The sequence below is a fragment of the Saccopteryx leptura genome, chromosome 5 (assembly GCF_036850995.1).
Source record: "Saccopteryx leptura isolate mSacLep1 chromosome 5, mSacLep1_pri_phased_curated, whole genome shotgun sequence".
Lineage (NCBI taxonomy): Eukaryota > Metazoa > Chordata > Mammalia > Chiroptera > Emballonuridae > Saccopteryx > Saccopteryx leptura.
In genome coordinates, this window is record NC_089507.1 from 195,768,844 (window position 1) to 195,790,072 (window position 21,229).

The 21,229-nt window shown below is 53.4% G+C and overlaps 1 protein-coding gene across 2 annotated transcripts in view; it reads left to right on the plus strand.

Moving 5' to 3' along the window:
- APCDD1L (APC down-regulated 1 like) overlaps positions 1 to 17,136 on the plus strand; it is a 47,321-nt gene extending 30,185 nt beyond the window's left edge. Inside the window, exons 2-4 of one of the 2 annotated variants that reach the window (XM_066385778.1) lie at positions 6,666 to 6,792; positions 9,643 to 10,195; positions 14,982 to 17,136. In XM_066385778.1, coding sequence (XP_066241875.1) covers positions 6,666 to 6,792; positions 9,643 to 10,195; positions 14,982 to 15,752 — 1,451 coding nt within the window. In that variant the 3' untranslated portion in view covers positions 15,753 to 17,136. The remainder of the gene's footprint in view (positions 1 to 6,665; positions 6,793 to 9,642; positions 10,196 to 14,981) is intronic. The other variant, XM_066385780.1, reaches the window with a different exon arrangement.
- The last annotated feature ends 4,093 nt before the right edge of the window (positions 17,137 to 21,229 follow it).

A 21,229-nucleotide genomic window follows, 5' to 3' on the forward strand; every position in this document is an offset into this window, starting at 1 on the left:
CAGCCTGCTAGGAACTCCCTTACTGCCCACCCTTTCACATTCAGCCAGATTCTTAGTGATCCCAACAGCTGCAAGCCTTCTTTCTCCCCTTCCACTTCTAAGCCACACTCACTATGGACATCACCAGCCAACTTTTAGGAGAGGAACTCCTAAGGGGCTGGAGGAGTGTCAACAAGGGATTCGCGTGCATTGGTCTCGGAAAGCGCAAGTCATTCATTCACTCCTTCAACTAAAAGTAGGAATTGTAACTAGCATATCACTATGTGAAGGTATTGTTCTACGTGCCATCCATGTCTTAACACAACAAATATTTCCTGAGCCTCCATCAGGCATGTGCAAGGTACTTGGGAATCAGCAGTGAGCAAAAGAAATAGGGACCTGTCTTCACGGAGCTGGCAAACCAGTGGTGGGCAGTGAGAAAAAGGACAGGAGGGAGAAGAAAGGGAGGGAAGGAGGAAGGAATAGAAGAGAGCAAAAAAAGGAAGGAAGGGGAAAGGAATAGCGGGGGGAAAAAAGGAAGGAAGGAAGAAGGAAGGGAGGAAGCAAGGAAGGGAGGGAGGGAGAAAGGAATGAAAGAGAGCAAAAAAAGGAAGGAAAGGGAAAAGAATAGCGGGGGAAAAAAGGAAGGAAGGAAGAAGAAAGGAAGGAAGCAAGGAAGGGAGGGAGGGAGAGAGGATGGAAAGTTGAAGAGCCCAAAGTGACACACCAGTAGCAATGAGCACATCTAGCGCTCAGATCTTGGTTTCTAAACACCATTCTCCAATAAAAGGAAGTAGAAATGGCTGACCCCAAGGCTGGGGCAGAGAAAGTACAAAATGAGTCTGGAAGATTGTCTGGTACTAGAAAATGAGGAAGTGCGAAAAAAAAAAACAACCACAAAATAACGAGCATGTGCAAAGGACACAAAAGCTTAAGTGGAAGGAGCTCCCAATGTCCAAATTGGGGACAACATGGGCCACAAAATAAAAAATGATGCCAACAGAGTGTAACCTATAAACTACAATAAGTATCTGTGAGATCATACTAGCACAAACAACAACTGACTAAAGAGATGAACGGGGACCTGAGATAGTGCTTCTTACAGCACCAATTCCAACTAATAAATTCAGAAAGGCTGATGGGGCTAGAGAACAGCCATTTGGAAAACACCATGGAGGCGAGAATCATCAATGGTCATCAGCAGATGCTAAGATTATAGCGAGGTATAAGGAAAAACAGGATATATACATTAGCTCTAAGTCTATCCCAATAAGATAACTATTATTTATAAAGAGAAAGGTGGAAATTAAGCAGCGGAGAGACCTAGCAGACACCTCCTTAAGCAATTGATCAGAATTAACATCCCCAGTATTGGAACAAATTGCCATCATGGGCCTCTGAAGGTGATGCATTATAAAGGCATCCAATAGCCGTTAGATGTTTGTGTGGGTGAAGGAATGAACGGACAAAGGTTGCTCGAGTGATCTGGGCTTTGGATGGCCCTGGGCTGAGTTGTGTCCCCCCAAAAAGATATGTTCAAATCCTAATCCCTGATAGCTACGAATGTGACCTTTTTTGGAAATAGGGTCTTTGCAGATATCATCAAACTCAAATGAGGTCGTGTTGGATTTGGGTGACTGGTGTCTTTTACAAGAGAAAAGAGAAGGTGATTTGGATACAGAGATGTGGACACACAGAAAAGAAAGACGGTTGTGTGATGATGGAGACAGAGACTGAGGTGATGCGGCCACAAGCGAAGGAGTGCCTGGGGCCACCCACCCACCAAAGGCAGGAAGGACTCTTCCATGCAGTCTTCCATGAGAGGGAGCGTCGCTGGCTCACACCTTCATTTCAGATTTCTGGTCTGCAGACTGTGAGAGGACACAGCTCTGCCATTTTCAGTCACCAGTCTGGGTGCTTTGTCACCACGACCCCAGGACAGGCAGCCTGGGGGGTAAAGGGAGGAGCTAACCTCCCACCTGTCCCTCTGCATTCGATCACCCGCCCCCCCCACTATTCACCGCACCCACCCCTCACTCATACATTTACTGGCTGAATACTATTTACTTAAAGTGTTACTTAACATTTCAAAATCAAGTGCAGACCAACCCCCTTTTAAGTCTCAGCCTCGTCCTCAGGAACGAGTGGGGAAAGCACCACTGAGCTACAGTGACGGTGGCTGCTTTTTCACACCCACTAAAATCAATGCCTGAACTGGAACAAGAACCTCACGGCCGCACCGAAAATCACCTGGCACACCTCCCAGGACCTCGGAACATGCCAATTAGGGGAGAAAAAGAGTGCTTTGCTTTTGCTTTTCGCCCCTAAAAGAAGGATACGTGAAGGCCTGCCGTGGCTCCATCTGCTCTGACTCCGAACTCCGCGCGGCCTCTCCATCCTCCGCCCACGGCAGGCAGGCCTACCCTTTTCACAGTCTCTGAAGAGAACACGACTTGGGGCCTGGGTGTGAAACCTCTCTAAGCCTCCACTTCTCCTCTGTGAAAAGAGCATAAGCACACCCAGCCGAGAGGAGTGTTGTGAAGAACAGAGGAAAATGGGCACAACGTTTTTATCCTCTTTCTAGGACATACTCAGTAGAGGCAACTCCACAGAGACAGAAAGCAGATCTGTGACCGCCAGGGTTCGAGAGGAGAGAGGAATGGAGAGTGAGTGACTCCTAATGAGTTTGGGGTTTCTTTTGGGGGTACTTGAAAACGTCCTGGAGCCTGACCAGGCGGTGGAGCAGTGGATAGAGCGTCAGACTGGGATGCAGAAGACCCAGGTTCAAGACTCCAAGGTCACCAGCTTGAGTGCGGGCTCATCTGGTTTAAGCAAGGGGTGACTCGGTCTGCTGTAGCCCCCAGTCAAGGCACATATGAGAAAGTAATCAGTGAACTAAGGTGCTACAACGAAGAATTGATGCTTCTCATCTCTCTTCCTTTCTGTCTGTCCCTATCTGTCCCTCTGTCTCTGTCTCTGTCACAAAAACAAAACAAAACAAACAACGTCCTGGAATGAGACAGGGGTGCTGGATGCACAGCCTGGTGGGTGTTCTGAATGCCACCAAGTTTTCCCTGCACAATTTAAAATGGCTGGATGGGTGAGTTCTCTGTTAGGCATACTTTCCCAAGATTTATTTTAGAATTGGAATAGAGGGACACCGGCCCTCCACCCTTCTGCACCTCAGTTTCCTCATCTGCAAAATGGGAGCTTTGGCAGAATCTCCTTCATGGGTGGTTGTGCACATTACTGCTCTTGGTCCCTAGGAATGGTGGGCATGTGGCAACACAGCATCACTGCACTGACAGGCCGCCTCCCCCTGGACAGCTGGGGGGACTCACAGTGGGGACGGAGTAGCTGACCTGAGACCATCTCAGTCAAGCGCCTGCACTCCGCAGAGGCTCAGCAAGTCCACCCCCCTTAAGGCCCAGGCAGCTTCCATGCCCTGAAGCCTGTTCCTGGCATCCTGACTCACAATAACACATCAGGCTGGAGCGGATCATATTTTAAACCCCAGCAGCCTGGTCTGAGCAATTGGATGCTCTAGATTTAATTCTGCAGGTAATTTGAACGATGCTATCTAATTTCAAATGTCCCTGCCTCTTATGAGTGCAAAAGCAGCATAATTTTTAATTAGTGGGTAAACAGTAAATAATGGATGGCGGTAAGTGGACACCACTGTTAATTAAAAATCCATGGTTGATAAAAATCAATTTGGCCCACGCATTTAACTCAGGCTATCAGGTCCCTGCGAAAAGTTGTACAACCCGGCCCTCAGCACCATCTGCTTTCAGCGGCTGTTTCTTTAGTTAAGACTTGTCTTAGGGAGGAAAAAAAAAAAAAATGAGAGAAAGAGAAGACAAGAAAATCAAAAGCCTTTCTCAAACGCTGCCGCCGAGAAAATTTCATGTATTCATTTACAGTCAGCTAATTTAACGCTTGCCACCCCGAAGTGAATGGTCCGCACACACGGCGGAGGGGCGATGTCATGTTCGCTCGGGTGAAGCTCTCCGGCTGTGTTTTGTATTTTGTGTGCGCGTGTTCTGAACGCAGGGGCATGTCACCGTGTCATGTCATCTCCCGACTTAATTAAATCCTAATCTCTCACAGAGAAACAAGGCAAACTAAAACACCCTGAGCTTCGGCAGCACTATCTGGGATTCTAGACAGTGCCTCCAGGTGGGGGGAAGGGCGTGTTCGCTCTGGAACGGAAAACACTTCCTCAAGAAACCGAGTCCTGTGGGAACAATGCCAATGTCATCTTCGGGGCCCGTTCACAGTTCTGTTCCGAGACACAGGCTTGATTTTCCCACCCACCAGCTGAACAGCGCTGACCCCCTGCAGGTCTCTGGTTCCCTTTGCTCGCGTCCATTCTCCGAGTCAACTCTGTGGGGCAGGCTTCGTTGGCGCAGGTGATGCTCAAACCACCACCCTGCAGAATGAAATACAGGGACGCAGTTCTCCAGATAGAAAAGTGCAAGGTGTTGATGCTGAGGTGCGTGTGTCCGGCTCGGGGCTCCCAGCAGGGTTACCCTGGGAGTCTGGTCCATCTTTGATGCCCACCCACCACAATGTCCTGGCTTCTCCTGTTCCCCTGACCAAATCTGAGTTAATACGGAACCACGATGGGCTCCTCTCATGAGCACTCCTCAGGGTACATGTTCAGGCAGCAGAGAGGCCCTGTGAGCTCGCAGGGAGCCCCGGGGCCCACATCCGTGGGGGGCACCGCAGTCCGGCTCCTCGGCCTTTGTTTTCATTTCTCCTACTTGACTGGTTAAAACCAGTAAGTCACTTGTAGGATAAAATGAGAATATAGCAGGGAGCTAGGCTGCACCAGCATTCTCACCTCTTCCTCCCTCTCTCCCTCCTTCCCTCCCTCCCTCCCTCCCTCCCTCCCTTCCTTCCTTCCTTCCTTCCCTCTTTCCCTCTTTCCCTCTTTCCTTCTCCCCTCCCTCCCTCCCTCCCTCCCTTCCTTCCTTCCTTCCCTCTTTCCCTCTTTCCTTCTCCCCTCCCTCCCTTTCTTCCTCCCTTCCTTCTGCAACCGCCTGCAGAGCGCCCTGTGTCCCGCCAAGTCTGAAAGCATCCCCTTCCCCTTGTCCACCGTGCAAGATGAGCAACAGTTAAGACACCAGGCCAGAGTCACGGCTTGGGCTTGAAGCCTGGCACTGTCACAGCCTGTGCGCCTGTGTGAGCTGAGCCCGTGTCACTGAGGAGGAAGCTAACGCTGACACCTTGTCCTGGGGTTGTTGCAAAGGTCAGATAACGTAGTATAAAAACACATGGAGTTGACACTCAGTGACTAGGAACCCCAGCTATTGTATTCGTCAACCACCATCTTACCGTGCCAACTTTTTCAGCTGGCCACTGGGGACCCCAACAGTCTCTGGGAGAGACCCCTGACCTCCAGGGAAGTGAAAAACCCACTCTGCCTTGTTTTCCTGAGCGACCACCGGGGACCACATACCGTGCGAAGAGGCCATGTTGTCCCCGGGTGTCCCCAGGCCTGCCCTGGCCCTGCTGCCTTTCCTGAACCCGACAGGAAGATGTGAGCGTGCGACGAGGAAAGGGGCAGCATATGTCACTCTCGCCCTCCCCACTCGGCCCCCAGCCTTCCTGGGCCTCCTGGGCCTCCCGGGCCACCAGCGCCTGCCTCCCCGGGCTGGCCGACGTCCTGGCAGGCCCTGGAGCCCCTGACCCACTTCAGCCACGGGCTCGGTGGGAAAAGGGCCTTGGAAAGCCCCGTGGCGGGAGCCGGGCCAGCGGCCGAGGCCGGCCGCCCGTGAGCACAGCCCATTGCTGTAAGACTTGGACGCTGCTCGCCAGCGCTGGGCTTCCCACACACTCCGCCATCTGCGCTGTGTCAAGGCCAGACCTCGGAACGGAGATGACGGCTTCTGGCGGGGCTGCTCTCTTCAGCAGCTGAAGGCCCTGGTGCTCTCGCCTCCGAGCAGCTCCTAGAAGGGACTGAGCAGTCCCACAGCCGGGCCTGGCTTGTCTCCACAAAATGAGCACATCTGGGGGTCACTCGGCAGGGCTGGGGCCCTGGCCCCGCTGTTCACGGCCGTCCTCCTCGAGGCCCTGGGCTCCTCCCTGGCCCCACTGCGGGCCTCGTGCATCAGCCCGCACCCACCACACACTTGCTGAGCACTCACTATGTGCTAGGCACTGGCCTGGTTCCACAGAGGAAGAGATGGACAGCACACGGGCCCGGCTCCCAGGAAGGGCCATGAAGGGAGTGGCCTAGAGAGACAGGCACAGGCTGGCTACATAGAGCAGAGGTCAGGGGGCACTTGGACACCTCGGTGGGGGGGGGGGCAGTCCTGCTGCCCCTGGGTGGAGAGGGCCTCTTGTCTGGGAGTGTGGGGCCACAGCAGGCAGGGGTGAGCAGGGTCCGGGCTGCCGGGAGTCGTGCTTGACACCATTACCTTCGGGATCTGGTTTGGTTCCCTCCAGGAGGCTTGGACTCTATGGTGGTCACATGTGGCAATCCAGATGAGTCTGGGGGCTGATTCTAAGCACCCCAGTTTGCACCGCATCAGTGTCTCGGGGACCAGGAGTGGCCTGAGAGGGGGAGCTGGGTGCCCTGGGAAGGGCTGAGGTGGAGGTTGGGGTGGGAGGGCAGGTAGGGCTGGCGGAGTACCTGGGGAATGCTGGGATCTCTAACCCTGGGACTGTCTGCTTTGCAGAGGTGACTGGGAAGGCAGGGGGTAGCTGCCTGCGCTGGGAACCGCACTGCCAGCAGCCCCTGACCAACAGAGCACCTGTCACTGCGCTGCTGCCCCCACGACTTGAGGGACCGTGGATCTCCACTGGGTAAGACCCTACGGCCACCTTGACCTCAGGCCCCTGAGCTGGGAGACTTCTCCTCTATGAGCCTCAGTGTCCCCATGTATAAAATAGGTGCAGTGACCAAGAGACCTGCCACCGGCCAGGCACATGGCTTTGCTCGCTGCTCCCATGCCCCCCGCACCCAGTGAGCCTGGAAGGCAGGAACTGTGCTGGGCATCGTGCCCCAGCCGCAAGCAGCAACTGGATAAAATCCACTTTTTCAACACATCAAGTACCTACTACACAAACACTTACTGAGTGCCTACTATGAACTAATGCAGTGGGACAAGCTCCAAGGGCGTGAACACAGAAACAAGGAATACAAACTTTACGTGGTGCTAAGCTCTGCCATGAAGGAAAGACAACCAAGGATGTGGTAGTGAGTGACCTGGGAGGGTTTCTGCGAGAAGGCTTCTGGGAGGTGGTGACACTCGATGGAGGGCTGGAAAAAGAGGAGTCAGCCATCCAGAGAGCCGAAGGAAGAGTCAGGAAGAAGGAATAGCTGGGATAAAGGTCCCGAGGCAGGAAGTGATGGGCTAGGGAGGGCCCAGGAGTCCTGCTTGCCTGACAGTCCAGTCGCTATTGCTGCTCTGGGACAATGGGCTTTGTGCTCTGCCCTCATTTGTGGGGCACACCCTCTACAGCAGCCAGCTGAGTTCCCCCTCTCGGGGTGGGAACGGGGAGAAGGGAGGCAGCGGCCCCCTCCACTCCTAGCACATTACTTCCCGCCCCCCCCCCCCCGCCATGCCCTTCCAGCCAGCCCCGTTCTGGGACCAGGAACTGGACGGACTCCCCATGTCCTCCACGCAGCTTCTGAGGTCAGGGAGAAAGCAGATGCCAAACATCTGCGATCGCTCTGGGTGGAGGGAGGGGAACTGGAGCCCTGTGGAGCCTCTCTGGATGCATTCCCAGGCTCCCACCCAACTCCACAGTCCAGGTGGGATCCAGGCACCACTGGCCGGGGTCACTCTGAGACAGAACTGGGGCTTGGGAAGGGTGGGGTCTGGGAAGGGAAGAAGCCTGCTCCTTCCCTGGGACAACAGCATTCAGGGACAGTGCTTCTAGAAACTTCTAGAACCTCCTTCCTAGAAAGTTCCCCTCCGTGCTTTCCAGACAGGCATTGCTGCTTCCTGGAGTAGTGCAGAGAAGAATTCAGAGTCTGGGCACCACTGAGATGTCCAGTGTGGCCTGCTGTGACCCCCGCAGGCAAACGGTCCCCTTCCCAGCCTTGTCTGAGACACCGGTGAGGACAGAGCCCAGGCCACGCTGGTTGTTGTGAGCCACCCTTCTCCGTTTTTAACCACCGCGTGCGCTGACGTTTCCTTTCGATTTTTCTTTAAACCAACTTGCTTTTGTTCGTTTAAATATATTCATTTATTCTTACAGCTTTATTGAGATATAATTGGTATACAGTAAACAGCACATTTACAGTGTACTATAATTATTTTTAAAGGAAGCGTAATATCTCCCTGGATATGGAGCACAGAGCCACTCACCATAAATGGGAGGTAACTGTAAAAAGAAAGTCAATGAAAACAAAACAATATAATTAAATTCTCACTAGTTTCGTTGCCTGCCTAAGGCTCCGAGTCTGTTCTCTCTGGGAGGAAAGGGAGTTGGCGTTAAAGACACATTAGCTCCAACAGAGGCTTTCTCTTTAATACACTCGGAAAGACGGAAAGAAAAGAACACGGAGCTGCGTGCGTGCTGGGTGAGAGTGGATTTCCTCCTCTCCGGCAGCCTGGGTCTGGAAAATGTGGAGAAAATAACAGTGCAGGCGGCACCTGGTCAGAGGAACGTTGTGAAAGGGGTTCCGGCCTACTCTGGTCCCAAACGGAGCCCTTGGTGGGACCGTCTGAGCCTCTCTACCCAGGTGTGATGTGGGTCTGGGGTTTAGCGTTTCTTACTGCCGGCGCCCACCCTGTGCTCATTTTCACCAGCAGCATAGGGCCTGGGGCCAGGGCCAGCCTACGTCTGTTTTTTGTAAATAAAGTTTTATTGGCACACAGCTATGTCTCCATTTACATAGGCCTCTGGCTACATTAGTTCCACAACCAGAGACCACCTGCTCCTCCCAAAGTCAAAATATTTATGGTCTGACCCTTTACAAAGTTTGCTGACCTCCGGTTTAGATCCACAAGACTGTCTGTCACAGACATAGGTGAAACTGGGTCAGGGAATCAAGCTCACGAGGGAGACGGAATGTGAGCGACTACCATCCGTGGTCATCCATGGTCTGTCAGCCAGGACCCAGGGAGGGTCTTATGTCCTGGACTCTGGGCCAGGTGCCAGGAATCCAATGCCGAGAGAATGGGCAGGACACTGTCTCTGGCCTGTCTGTCCAGGGGTCTCCAGGTGGTGCAAGGGAGCCTGTCTATCCTAGAAGCCACCACTTGCTGGACACGTCCTGGAGACCACGACTGTGGGTCTGATACCTCCACTTCACAGGGGAAGGAGCTGGGCCATTATCCAGGCTCACATTTCTGGTGAGGGACAGGAGGAGGCTCAAACTCAGGTCCTTCAGCTGCAAAGCCTGTGTACTTTCATGGCACCCATGGGTCCCACAGGGACCCACGAAGGCCACAGGGAGGCTGTTAACTGAAGAAGGCAACTAGGATTGAATGAAAGGAGGAATAGAGGGCTTCTGTTGAGGCCACAAGGCATTCAATGGAAACCCCAAGCCCCCAGCCCCCAGAGTGGGGCTCACTGTGGTCACTCATAGCCCTGAGTTGAGGTCCGCAATGGGGCTGTGATGGGTGGGGGCCCACTGACAGAGACAGGGGCTCCCATGCAGGTTCTCACTGCTCTGCCCACCCCATCTCTCCCCCCCAACAGCTGCGAGGTGCGCCCAGGGCCTGAGTTCCTCACCCGTTCCTACACCTTCTTCCCCAGCCGCCTCTTCCGCGCCCACCAGTTCTACTACAGGGACTCCCTCTGCCAGGAGCCTGCCCACTCCCTGGTCATCAAGGGCAAGGTCCGCCTGCGCCGAGCCTCCTGGGTCACCCAGGGTGCCACTGAGGCCGACTACCAGCTGCACAAGGTGGGCATTGTCTTTCACAGTCGCCTGGCCCTGCTTGACATCGCTAGGCGCCTTAACCGGACCCGGGCGGGCCAGGACTGTGCCCAGCAACTGCCCCCTGCCAGGGCCTGGGTGCCCGGGGCACTGTATGAGCTGCTGAGTGCCCGGGCCAAGCAGGACTGCACAGTGGCCCTGGGTTTCACCATGCACGAGCTCAGCCTGGTCCGCATGCAGCGCCACCTGCAGCTGCAGCCCCAGGCCAGGCCCTGGCTGGTGGAGGAGCTGTACCTGGGGGACATCCACACTGACGGGGCAGAGAGGCGGCACTACCGGCCCACTGGCTACCAGCACCCACTGCAGAGTGCTCTGGTGAGTGTGGGGCCCTGGGAGGGCAAGCTGTGAGCACTGGCCCAGCATGTCCTATCTAATCTGCTCCCCACCTTGCTTTGCTGGCCACAGGACATTTTCACATGCTCTTCCCTCTGCTTGAGCCATCTTTTCTCTGGTCTTTACAGAGCTGGCTTTTTCCAGAAGGAGCCATTATTCAGCCTTCCTTCATCTGATCCTCCTGATGTCCTCCTCACGGGCCCTAGAGGGTCCCTTTCTGCCCCTGCTGGGCATGCAGACCTAGGCAGGCTTGTCCCCCGCACTGCACACTCAGCAGCCCTGCCTTGTTTGTTTCCTTGTTTACTGCCTTCTTCTTCCTCCAGGACTAGACCCTCCAGGGAGCTGCCCTGCCCTTCTGTGTCCCCACACCTAGCCCAGGGTCTGGTGCACGGTCAGGGCCAATAAATGTTGGTGACCAAACCAGGGAGACGGCAGCCCTCCTTTAGGGCCCTGCTGGGTGGCCACACAGCTCTCAGAAGTGCCCCCTCCAAAGCTCCAGGTGGGGCACACACCTCATTGCTGACCTGTGCCCAGAGGCACTAAGCTCTCCTTCACACGAATGTCAGGTAGAGCGGCACAGCTCACACGCTGTCTGCTCTCAGGATGCCATCCCACCACCTGGGCATCGTCTGGCAGGATGCAGAGCCAGGTTCCACGGGTCTGTGGTAGGGCCTGGGATAGAGCGTTTCAACAGGCTCCCAGGTAGTCCATGGACTGCCCTCTGGGCAGGAGGAGAGGGCAGCTCCCTTCACAGCTGCCCTCCCTTGGAGATGCACCCTGTGGACTCTAAAGTGAATATCACAGAAGCCAATTAACCTAGATTTTAAATTAAGTCATCACAAACTTTCTGTCCCAATTTGAGGCAGAACTAGTAGTTCCTTCTTGCCCAATGAGCACACTGGCAGAAAAGCACCGAATTTCGTTTGTATAATATGCCCCACCACAGACCAGAGAGCCTGGCTAGCACTGAGTGAGGCCTTCTAACCTCTCCGGTGCAACTGGCAGAGACTTCTCTGCGGAAAAAATGTTTGTAAAAGCATAAATAAAATACATCGGATTTAAATAGAAATCAATGCTATTAATTAAACTAGGTACCCAAGTCTTAAAGCACTGATCTGTGACACATACTGTGCACATGAATTCTTCCTTTTCCCTTCCTTTCAAAGTAATGCTAAGTGTAAACAAACTGTCCAGTATCTGCAACACTGTTAAAATGAGGTAGGCAATAAAGTCAGAGGTTCTGAAAGCTACAGGGGTTTGTTGTTCACCATGAGAAGAAACATTAACTTTTATTAGTTAAATGTTAGTAAAAAGGAAGTCAAGCTTAGGGTTCCGGGTTAAGAAAGTCCATACTTGGCATCCAAGGAATATTGTTTGAAAATGAGAACGAATGGATGGAAGGATGGATGAGTTCTGGTGTCCCTGTCAAGTGCACTTGGAGCCCTTAGGCAACTGTCACATTATTCAGCGTGAACTGAGTGCTTAGTATGTACAAGGAACTAAATAAGACATGGCAACATCTTATCCCTGGGAGTAGCCGCTTGTCAAAGCACCCCAAGGTAGGGAGCTGGGGAGGAGCCCAGCCCTCTCCTCCTAAGGCAGGAACGGGGGAACAGAGAAGAAGCACAAGACAGCCTCATAATCAGAAAATCAGACTGAGTTATTTTTGTGACTTCAAAAGTATTTCCTTTTCAGCAGCGGATGATCTAGACCGGTCTGACTTAACTCCTACTTACAAGAAGGCTCTGGTGGGGTGGTTACCATAGTCCACTAACTCACTAGGAGGGAAACTCAGGATGCAGAGAAGTCAGACACCCCCTGGCTCAGAGGATGACACTTCATGTCTTCCCAGGCCGAGCTCTGGACAGTGGGCTCCTGCCCCTCTGCCACCTGACCAGCCATGTGGCCAATGCCACCTGCAATGTGATTAAGAAGCAGAACACACAGGGGCGTTTGCACAGACCAGCAGCGCCAGATGTATGGACATTAAATTAAATGTCCCCTCTCTGGGTGGGGGGGGGGAGGAGATAATTTCAAAGAAGGAACTGCTGCCCATAAACCCCCAAGGAACGAATCAGTTGTTCCCTTAGGCTCTCTGGGCCCAAGCCTTGCTGCCGACCCAAACCAGATGGTAAACATGAGCATTTTTAGAAGTTAATTTAAAACCAATTTGATCCCCAAATTCATTGCCTGGACATAGAATCCTAATCAATCAGCCAGCACTCAACCAAAATCGTCTAAGCCTGGTGTCACCTCTGGGGGTTAATTAGAAACTGTATGTGCTGTTTGAGAAATAACTTGAACAGGCTTAAACCAGGAAGAGTCTGGCTCCTGCACAAGCGCGCATTCTGCTGGTTGGGGGCCTGGTTTATTAACACATGCAACTCCGGACCTTTGCAGAATGGCGCCTAGAAGGTTTTCGATAGAGGCGGGTCCCTCCCTTCACTCCCTTCAGAAGCATCAGGGAAGAGCATGCCTCTTCTCCCCCTACTCTCCCCTTACAAGCTTTCTAGGTTCTCGGTTTCTGTCTGCAGAAGAATGCTTGCCCCAAATTACCAACCAGCATCCCCAATGTGCTGTCCACAGAAGAGAGCTCTGTTCTGGGGAGAAGGGCAGCCCTAGAATTATTTTGATGAACCACATCAGTGTGACAGCAGTCAAGTTGTGACTTAAAGTGCCTTAAGTTAGCACAGGCTCTTGCCAGCCAGAACTCCAATTACCTTCCCTCCTGCTCCCTACCCAGCTTGCTGGCTTCTTCCCATCACAAACATTTCTGCCACCATTTGCTAGTAATTCAAAGTGCCTTCAAGTACTCTGGGTCAAAATCCCCCAAATCAAAACCAATATACATCTCTACATTACGGAAATCAAGACAAGTTTTGGTTCCTTCTTAGAAATAAATAATAAGCTTGCACTGTGGCCATCTGAAAAAGAAAAAGAAAAAAGAAAAGGTTCTCTATCATCCAGTATTTTCTTTCTAAAGTAGAACTCCCAAATGCCACTTCTTTGGCATGAAAGTCACCCGGGAGCAATCTGTGGAAATCTTTTGTTTTTGCAAGGAAAAAAAAAAAATAGGAGCTGATTTCCCAGCTGGGCCCCCAAGCAGTCCTTCCCCTTGCCCACCCTGCTAAAGCAGATGTTTGCTCGTCCCCCTGCCAGCCCTGCTCTGACAAGTGACTGCTCCCAGGAGATGCACCTTTCAGAATGATGCTCGGGACTAAACTGTGGGCAGCATCACTCTACAAAAAAACACCAAGAAGATGTCTGTATCTGGTTCCTTTTTGGCCTCAATGGAGCTTTTTCACTCCAAAATGCAGACTGACAACTCCCACACAATTTGGTTTAGCATCTGGTTCCTGTTGACGTGTTTTACTGTAAACCCAGCTCATGAGACTTTGCAAGGCAGGGGCAACTGTAAATAAGGCCAACGCAAGAGGAAACAGATTCGCAGCCCGGGCTGTGGAGGGCTGTGGCTGTGCCTGCCGCCTCGAGGGTGGCCGGTTGTCGCTGTCATAAATGACACCGCGGTGGACGTCTCTGTCCTATCTCTGCGCAGGGTCTCGGTCCTCTCCTTGGGACAGGCTCTAAGCGATGGGCTCCACGGTGTGGGTATTCTCATCTTTGGTGCCACGTTCACTTTCCAAGGAAGTGGGAGGAAGGATGCTCACCTTCCCAGATGACTCCTGAAGAAACAAAGTCTCTCTTCTCCACCTGGTAGTGGAGACGCAGACTCTGGGGAGGGGTGTGAAGCCTGCTGTCCCCTCGACCTGGAATCCCCCCAGAATGTAGCCTGGTTGGCTCCTACTCATCCTCTAGGGCCTGGCTCAAAGAGCAGCCTTAGTGCGCCTTTCCTGACCACACCATAGCGGGCCATCCCGGGGCCTCTCTAGAGCTCAGAGGTGTCCTTCCCTATTTCTCCTTCTTTCCACCCTCCCTTTCATTAGATCCTAAGTGCCAGAAAGCCGGGACTATCTCTGCATGGAGAAGGAGAGGGGTCTGACATGCAGGGGTTCCAGTCATCTCTGCCCCGCCCTCGGACACTCACCTGGCCCACGGGGTTTCAGCGTCTGCCACTCAAACATGTGACACGCTTCGCACAGTACCTGGCCCTTAGGAAGCACCTAAAAGCATGAGGGGGTAGAGGGAGTCTCTGAAGAGGTGACAATAAACCTTAACGGCCGAACTTCAGGACCAAGCAGGCTGGGTGTGAGAAAGGAAAACTTCTGTCAAATCCCAGGACATAAGGCACCCCCATTCCGTTTCTCATTCATTTATTCATGCATTCATTCCTTTGTTCAGTAAATTTGTTCCTGCTGTGAACCAGGCACTGTGCCAGGCCCTGGGGACAGAGTGCCACAGAGAGACAGTCCCGGCTTTCTGGCACTTAGGATCTAATGAAAGGGAGGGTGGAAAGAAGGAGAAATAGGGAATGACACCTCTGAGCTCTAGAGAGGCCCCAGGATGGCCCGCTATGGTGTGGTCAGCAAAGGCGCACTAAGGCTGCTCTTTGAGCCAGGCCCTAGAGGATGAGTAGGAGCCAACAGGCTACATTCTGGGGGGATTCCAGGTCGAGGGGACAGCAGGTACAAAGGCCCAGAGGAGGGAGGAGCTCATTGAGATAAAAAAAAAGCAAAGCAGCCCTCAGGTCAGAGGCAGGGAGGGAGGAGAGCGACAGGTGACCACTGGGCAGGCCCCCACCACACCCTACCCCTCTCTGCCCTCTGACCTGTCCACCCGGACAGTCACTGCCTTCTCTCGCCCTTTCCAGCACCATGCTCGCCCCTGCCCAGCCTGCGGCCTCATCGCCCGCTCCGATGAGCACCATCCGCCCATACTGCCCGCCCAGGTGGCCCTGCCCCTGCACCTGGGCGGCCGGTGGGTCAGCCCCGGCTGCGAGGTGCGCCCGGCCGTGCTCTTCCTCACCAGGCTCTTCACCTTCCACGGGCACAACCGCTCCTGGGAAGGGTACTACCACCACTTCTCGGACCCCGCCTGCCGGCAGCCCACCTTCACCATCTACGCGGCCGGCCGCTACTCCAGGGGCACGCAGTCCGCCAAGGTCCTCGGCGGCACCGAGTTAGTGTTCCAGGTCACGAGGGCCCGTGTGACCCCCATGGACCAGGTCACCACGGCCATGCTCAACTTCTCCGAGCCGAGCAGCTGCGGGGGCCCGGGGGCCTGGTCCCTGGGAACCGAGCGGGATGTCACGGCCACCAACGGGTGCCTGCCTCTGGGCATCCGGCTCCCCCATGTGGAGTACGAGCTCTTCAAGATGGAGCGAGACCCCCTCGGGCGAAGCCTGCTCTTCATCGGACAAAGGCCCACCGACGGGTCGAGTCCGGACACCCCTGAGAAACGGCCCACGTCTTACCAAGCACCCCTGGTGCTTTGTGAGGAGGAGGCCCGGGACTTCTCCAGGCCCCCCCAGCACAGGCCCCCGCTGCAGAAGCTCCTCAACAGCGGGGGGCGGTGTTCTCGAGTGGCCCCTCTGCCTTTTCTGGGCCTAGTTCTTGGGCTGGCTTTCCTCTGGTGGCTATGAAATTGGGGCACTGTCTGACCCGGGGCACTCCAGCCGGCACCTCTCTGGGAGGAGGTCCGGTTCTCTCCCTGTACTCTGTCACAGACTGTTAGGGGCCCTGCCACTGCCAGCTCAGCCCCTGAGGTCCACCGGACCTTGTAGAGGCTACACCATGGCCAGTCACGGAGTGCTGACCAGGAGCTAGGCGTTGTGGCTCTGTCGATCGCTTTGAGTTTTGAACACTTGCTCCCCATTTTTGTGGGCAGCTCGAGGACCAGCACCAGGGATCGGACCACAGAGGCACGCCCTCGCCTCCCTGCACCCTTGGGATTCTGTGCAGTGGGGGTGAGGTTCTTCAAGGGGACGCTGCTGCTGCTGCTGCTGCTGCTGCTGGTCTGCTCGTGCAGGCGAGGCTGCTGGAAGATCATTAATTCGAATTGAGGAACGCACTCACGCCAGAGACATGAATTAAAGATGCCGCTCGGGGCTTTCAGTTCTCAGCTCTGGCAGAGGGTTTGTCTCTTCGGGGAAAACTGAGCTTCCTTGAGTTCTGACTGCTGGCATCTGCGTACAGCAGCCTGTGCGTCTGCAAGCCAGGCCTCAAGCTGTCCACGCTGCGTGTGGGTAAATCCAGCCCTTCGGGCTGGCATGCAAATATGTTCCATCTGAGCCTGGAAGTGTGGCCACCCTCGCCCCCACCAAACACCCTGCGCTGGGCTGGCTGCCGGGAGCAGGTCTTTGGAGGAAAGCAGTATTTCCAGCCTTTGGAAAGTAATTAGTACTAATGATAGCGGCTACCAACGTGCTCTGTAATTAGCCCTGCACACATGTCCTCTGTTCTCAAGATTCCCTGTGCTTGACTGACAGGGAGAAAAATGCCCTGGATGTGTCTTTGGGACCATGCTAGGGAGAGGTCAGGGTCACAGGACTACATGGGGACGGTGGGAGGAGAGGCAGCCCGCTCACCACCATGTCCCCCCTCCGCTCAGAGGAGGCTGTCACCGAGGTGGGGACAGGCTGTGCCTCTCCAGGTCCCTGCCTGTGTTCCCGGGGCCGCGTCTGTACATTGTGAAATTAACTGGCATCCTGGTGGGCTCAAGGGTTTCCGGGACTCGGTGCGGATGGAGCGCCTCCTCCTTCCTCCGCCCGATTCCTATCTCTGGCTCTTGTCACAGATCTCGAACAACAATTGTCTGTGAGGCTAATGATGCTTTCAGAAGGAAGCCCTTGTCCTTCCGTTAGATTGTGTGGGGTTCAATCAGTCCGCTGAAATTGCTCTAACTTATCTAACCATTCTTCTTTAAAAAAAATAAAAAAAAACAAGTTAATATTGTCTGTAGGTCTCAGAGAGCGACGAATGTTCCTGGCATATTTACTAAAGCACAAGAAGTAATTATTTACAGTCTCAGGCGGCATCGGGGTGGCAGGGTGGGGGTGGGGGTCCCTGGTGGGGAGAAGGGTGGGTGGCGATAACGTGTCCACGGTTGAGCAAGTCTTGTGTCTGAGGCTTGAGGCAACCATGACACCATTTATCATCAAATTTGAATCTTTTAATAAAATTAAACAGCCTGAAAAATGTTCTTGCCAGTTATTAAAGTCAACCAAGGGGATTATGATTCTAAGGAAAGGAAGTGAAGTGTCTTCAGAGAAAGAAAATAAAAACCATAGAGGTAAACACGACTCCCTCTGTTAGGCACTGCGAGCTGGTGATGCGGCCTGGCCCTGCTTAACACGCTGCAGGGGCCTCCAGTGCACTTGGGGTACAACCCCAGCTTGCTCGCAGATGTCTGCCGTTTCCACTGTCCCTCCCTGCCCAGGCTGCACCCGGGGGTCCTTCTCTCTCTCTCTCTCCCCCACTATCAGAGCAAGCTGTTTCCTGCCTCAGGGCCTTTGCACATGTCAATGCCTCTGCCTAACACCTCTTCCCCCAGATTCTTTGAAGCAAGTTTCCAATCACATATCACCTCCTCAGGTGACACCCACCATCAGCATCCCTAAAAGGCAGCCTCCTTTCTTCCTTTGTCTTCTCTCCTTCTCATCACTGTTTTGTTTTTGTTTTTTTGTTTTGTTTTGTTTTGTTTTTTGTTTTTTGTTTGTTTTTTTTCAGAGACAGGGAGAGAGACAGAGAGAGGGGTAGACAGGGACAGACAGACAGGAACAGAGAGATGAGAAGCATCAATCATTAGTTTTTCATTGCTCATTGCAACACCTTATTCATTGATTGCTTTCTCATATGTGCCTTGACCGCGGGCCTTCAGCAGACTGAGTGACCCCTTGCTCAAGCCAGTAACCTTGAGTCCAAGCTGGTGAGCTCTGCTCAAACCAGATGAGCCCACACTCAAGCTGGTGACCTCGGGATCTCAAACCTGGGTCCTCGGCATCCCAGTCCAATGCTCTATCCACTGCGCCACCGCCTGGTCAGGCTCATCACTGTTTTATGTCTTGTATAATGTTTACAAGCACTGTCTGAAGTGATGTACACAAGCGCTTTCTGCCTCCTCTGTGGCGAATGTAAAAGGACTGAGTCCCTCACCGGGACCTTTTCCAGCAGGGTCAGCAGTGCCTGGCACATGGCGAAACCTCAGTAAATAGGGCTGAGTGATCCTGGTTAATCCTCGTACCAAAACCTGTGAGGAGGTCACTGCCACATCAGGTCCAGCGTCCCTCAGAGGGAACCCAACAGTGTGGGTGAGGAATGTGACTGCTTCTCGCCAATGAGGAGCCCAAGTCAGGTTAATGGAGGGGAGGTGTGGGGGGGGCTCGCCTGAGGTCGCCAGCTGCTGGGCCTCGGAGCCTGGGAGCAGAGCGCCTCTGGGGTGGCCGCTGGGAACTCAGGCCTCCTGAAGAAGGTGGGAGTCTTTAACTGTATTAGGGGACGGAGCAATTCAGAAATGCTCTGAGGGACGTGACATGAGCCACCCCTACTCAGGAGGCTGTGATGAGGAAGAGAGAAGGCTCTGGGCCCCACCGCCTGGACTGAGGCCCCGCCCCTCTGGGGCTTCTTGGTTCTGGAGCTGTTGATGCCAACAGAAAACACTGCAGCTGGAGAAAGGCCAGCGCCCGCTCCAGACTTGGGGCTGAAATAAGAGGGTGGGTTTTTGGACCCAGGGCCCTTTCTTGGCTCCCACCATGAGGCTGAGATGGCTTTAATCAAAAGAGGAGAAAGTAAAACCCAGAGTTCCTGTTCAAAACAAAACAAAACAAAACAAAATTAATGTTCTCCACTGTATGTTCAGTCACGTTTAAAAGGAAAAAAAAACCCCGAGCAGTTGATAATTTCACAGCGTAAGCTCCCAGGAGAGTAAATGAGCTTTTTTTCTTTTTAATAAAAAGTTTAAATTGTATACAGCTCTCAGAGGCCCATTAACTAACAGATGCTGGTTATCAAAAGAAGTTATTTCTTTGCTTTCTCTAAGCGAATGTGTTTAATCTCCCAGTAGTGCTGCTGGCCCGAGGAGCGGCTCGCGGTGACGGTGACGCAGGCTCTGCCGCACACGCGCCGGTCTCCTGGGGCCCGTGACTCAGGCAGGATGGAGGCTGCGGGGGAGGGGACAGCAGCTTCCGACAGCAGAGAGGAGGGACTGCGGGAGGGCCACCTCACGGCCATTAGTGAAGCCCAGCAGAGAGGGGCCGTTCCCACCTCCAGGGCTAAGCCTGGACAGCAGAGTGCGACCGGCAAGCCACTCTGGATGACCTTCAGTGACTGGGGGCCAGTTCCTCTCACACACGTAACCCTCATCGGGTGGACAGGAAGATGGGAATAAATGACCTGCCTTGATAGTCAAAGATGAGCCTTCTAAGTAAGCTTCCAGGCAGACCCTCCCTCAGACTGCCTTTCCACCCCCACCCTTCACCAGCCAGGGGGCCTCCTGCTATTAGGACGTCGCCTCCAGCGTGGACCCTGCCAGGGACTTTGCACGGACTGTGCCCTCTGCCACCCGCCCCGCTGAGCCCCTTCGCACCCCTTTTCATTTCCTTGCTCCTCATCAGCCTCTCTCCTCTAGAATGAGTTCTCTGACGCCCTGACAGTGGGCCCATGCCTGTCCTGTTCCCCACTGCGCCCCCAGTGTGTGGAGGGCATTCAGTAGGAACTCAGTAACACTAGCGAATGAATACGTGCTGAGTACTGGTTGGAGGCTCAGATCTCAGGCATCAAGTCGACAACCACTCCAAATAACTGGCTTGGAATTTTGATATTGCCATATATATATATCCCCCCCCCCCCCCCGTAAGATGTGCAGAGCAGAACCCAGAACTGTGAACTTGAGGATCCCTGTGTTCTGCTAGCCAAGCTCTTTAGGAAAAGCTGTCCTAGAACACAGGACCACAGGGTCTGACACGGGGTCTCCCAGAGTCCATCTCAGGTTTCTCGTGCCTACAAGGCGGGGGAGACTGGGAGACCCTCAGCCTCATGCAGACACCTAAGACTCTCCATCCTTCCCTGGGGAGCCCCTGACTTCAGTTTCCTCCCCAGTAAAATGAGCTGAAACCTGGCGATTCTTAGAGCTACCCTAGCCCCAGCACCTGGAGAGACCACAGCCCATAAACGTTTCAAGAGGCATCAACTCTGTGTTCTAAGAGGAACGGCTTAAACAAAAAGCTCTCAGTGAGGGTGGGTCTTTTCGCAGTGATGTTGTATGTTTCCCAGGGGTTAATAAACTACTACTCTTATTTTTATATTTGATAATTTTATATCCTTCAGGAGCAAAAATAACTAAATAAAACTTAGGTGGCCATCACTTCTGTTAAAATCTGCCATGTCGGTTTAGTAAGAGCCACATGTAATTTACTGAGCACCAACCACATGGACCATACAGTGAGCTGGGAGCCTTGGGAGGGAGGCTTCAGACTTTTGGCTGAAGTGGCCAGTGGAACGTATTCTTTTACCTCTACTTCCTTCTAAAGCCTCAATATATTATGGGAAAGACTAAAAAAGGCACAAACCACATGGATGAACACAAAAGGAGAACACAGCCAACAAGAGATGTCAGCAAAATTCTGGAATCTGGAAAGCCGACGGGCAATATCTCACGGACCTCAGATCAGAGAAAGCGGGGGGGGGGGGGGGAGTGCTGGTCAAGGGTAGAGTTCAGAGGTCCACTTATTCCCCAAAGGCACCGGATTGGGGGTCCAAGGCCCCCTGAAAGGCAGGAGAGCAGGGGGCTGAAAACAGAACTAGTTTAAAGTCTACAACAGAAGTTTTATCCCCAAATCCTGTTTCTAACTCCTGCAAGAAACCAGAAATTTAATCAGGGGATCTTTGGACTTGGGAGATCGTCAGGGGCAAGGAATCAAACTGAAAACAGAGGTAGCAAAGAAAACCCTACACAGAAAAAGTACAGATGCATGGCCTTTCTCCTTGAGAGATGGTGGCCAGGATCCCTCTGCAGAGAATGGGTCCAAGCTAAACGAACTACAGATATTGACAGGCTGCAAGTCCCTAGGAAGTATATTAGGTCCATACCCAGTTACTTTTTCATAGAAACCCACTATTTATA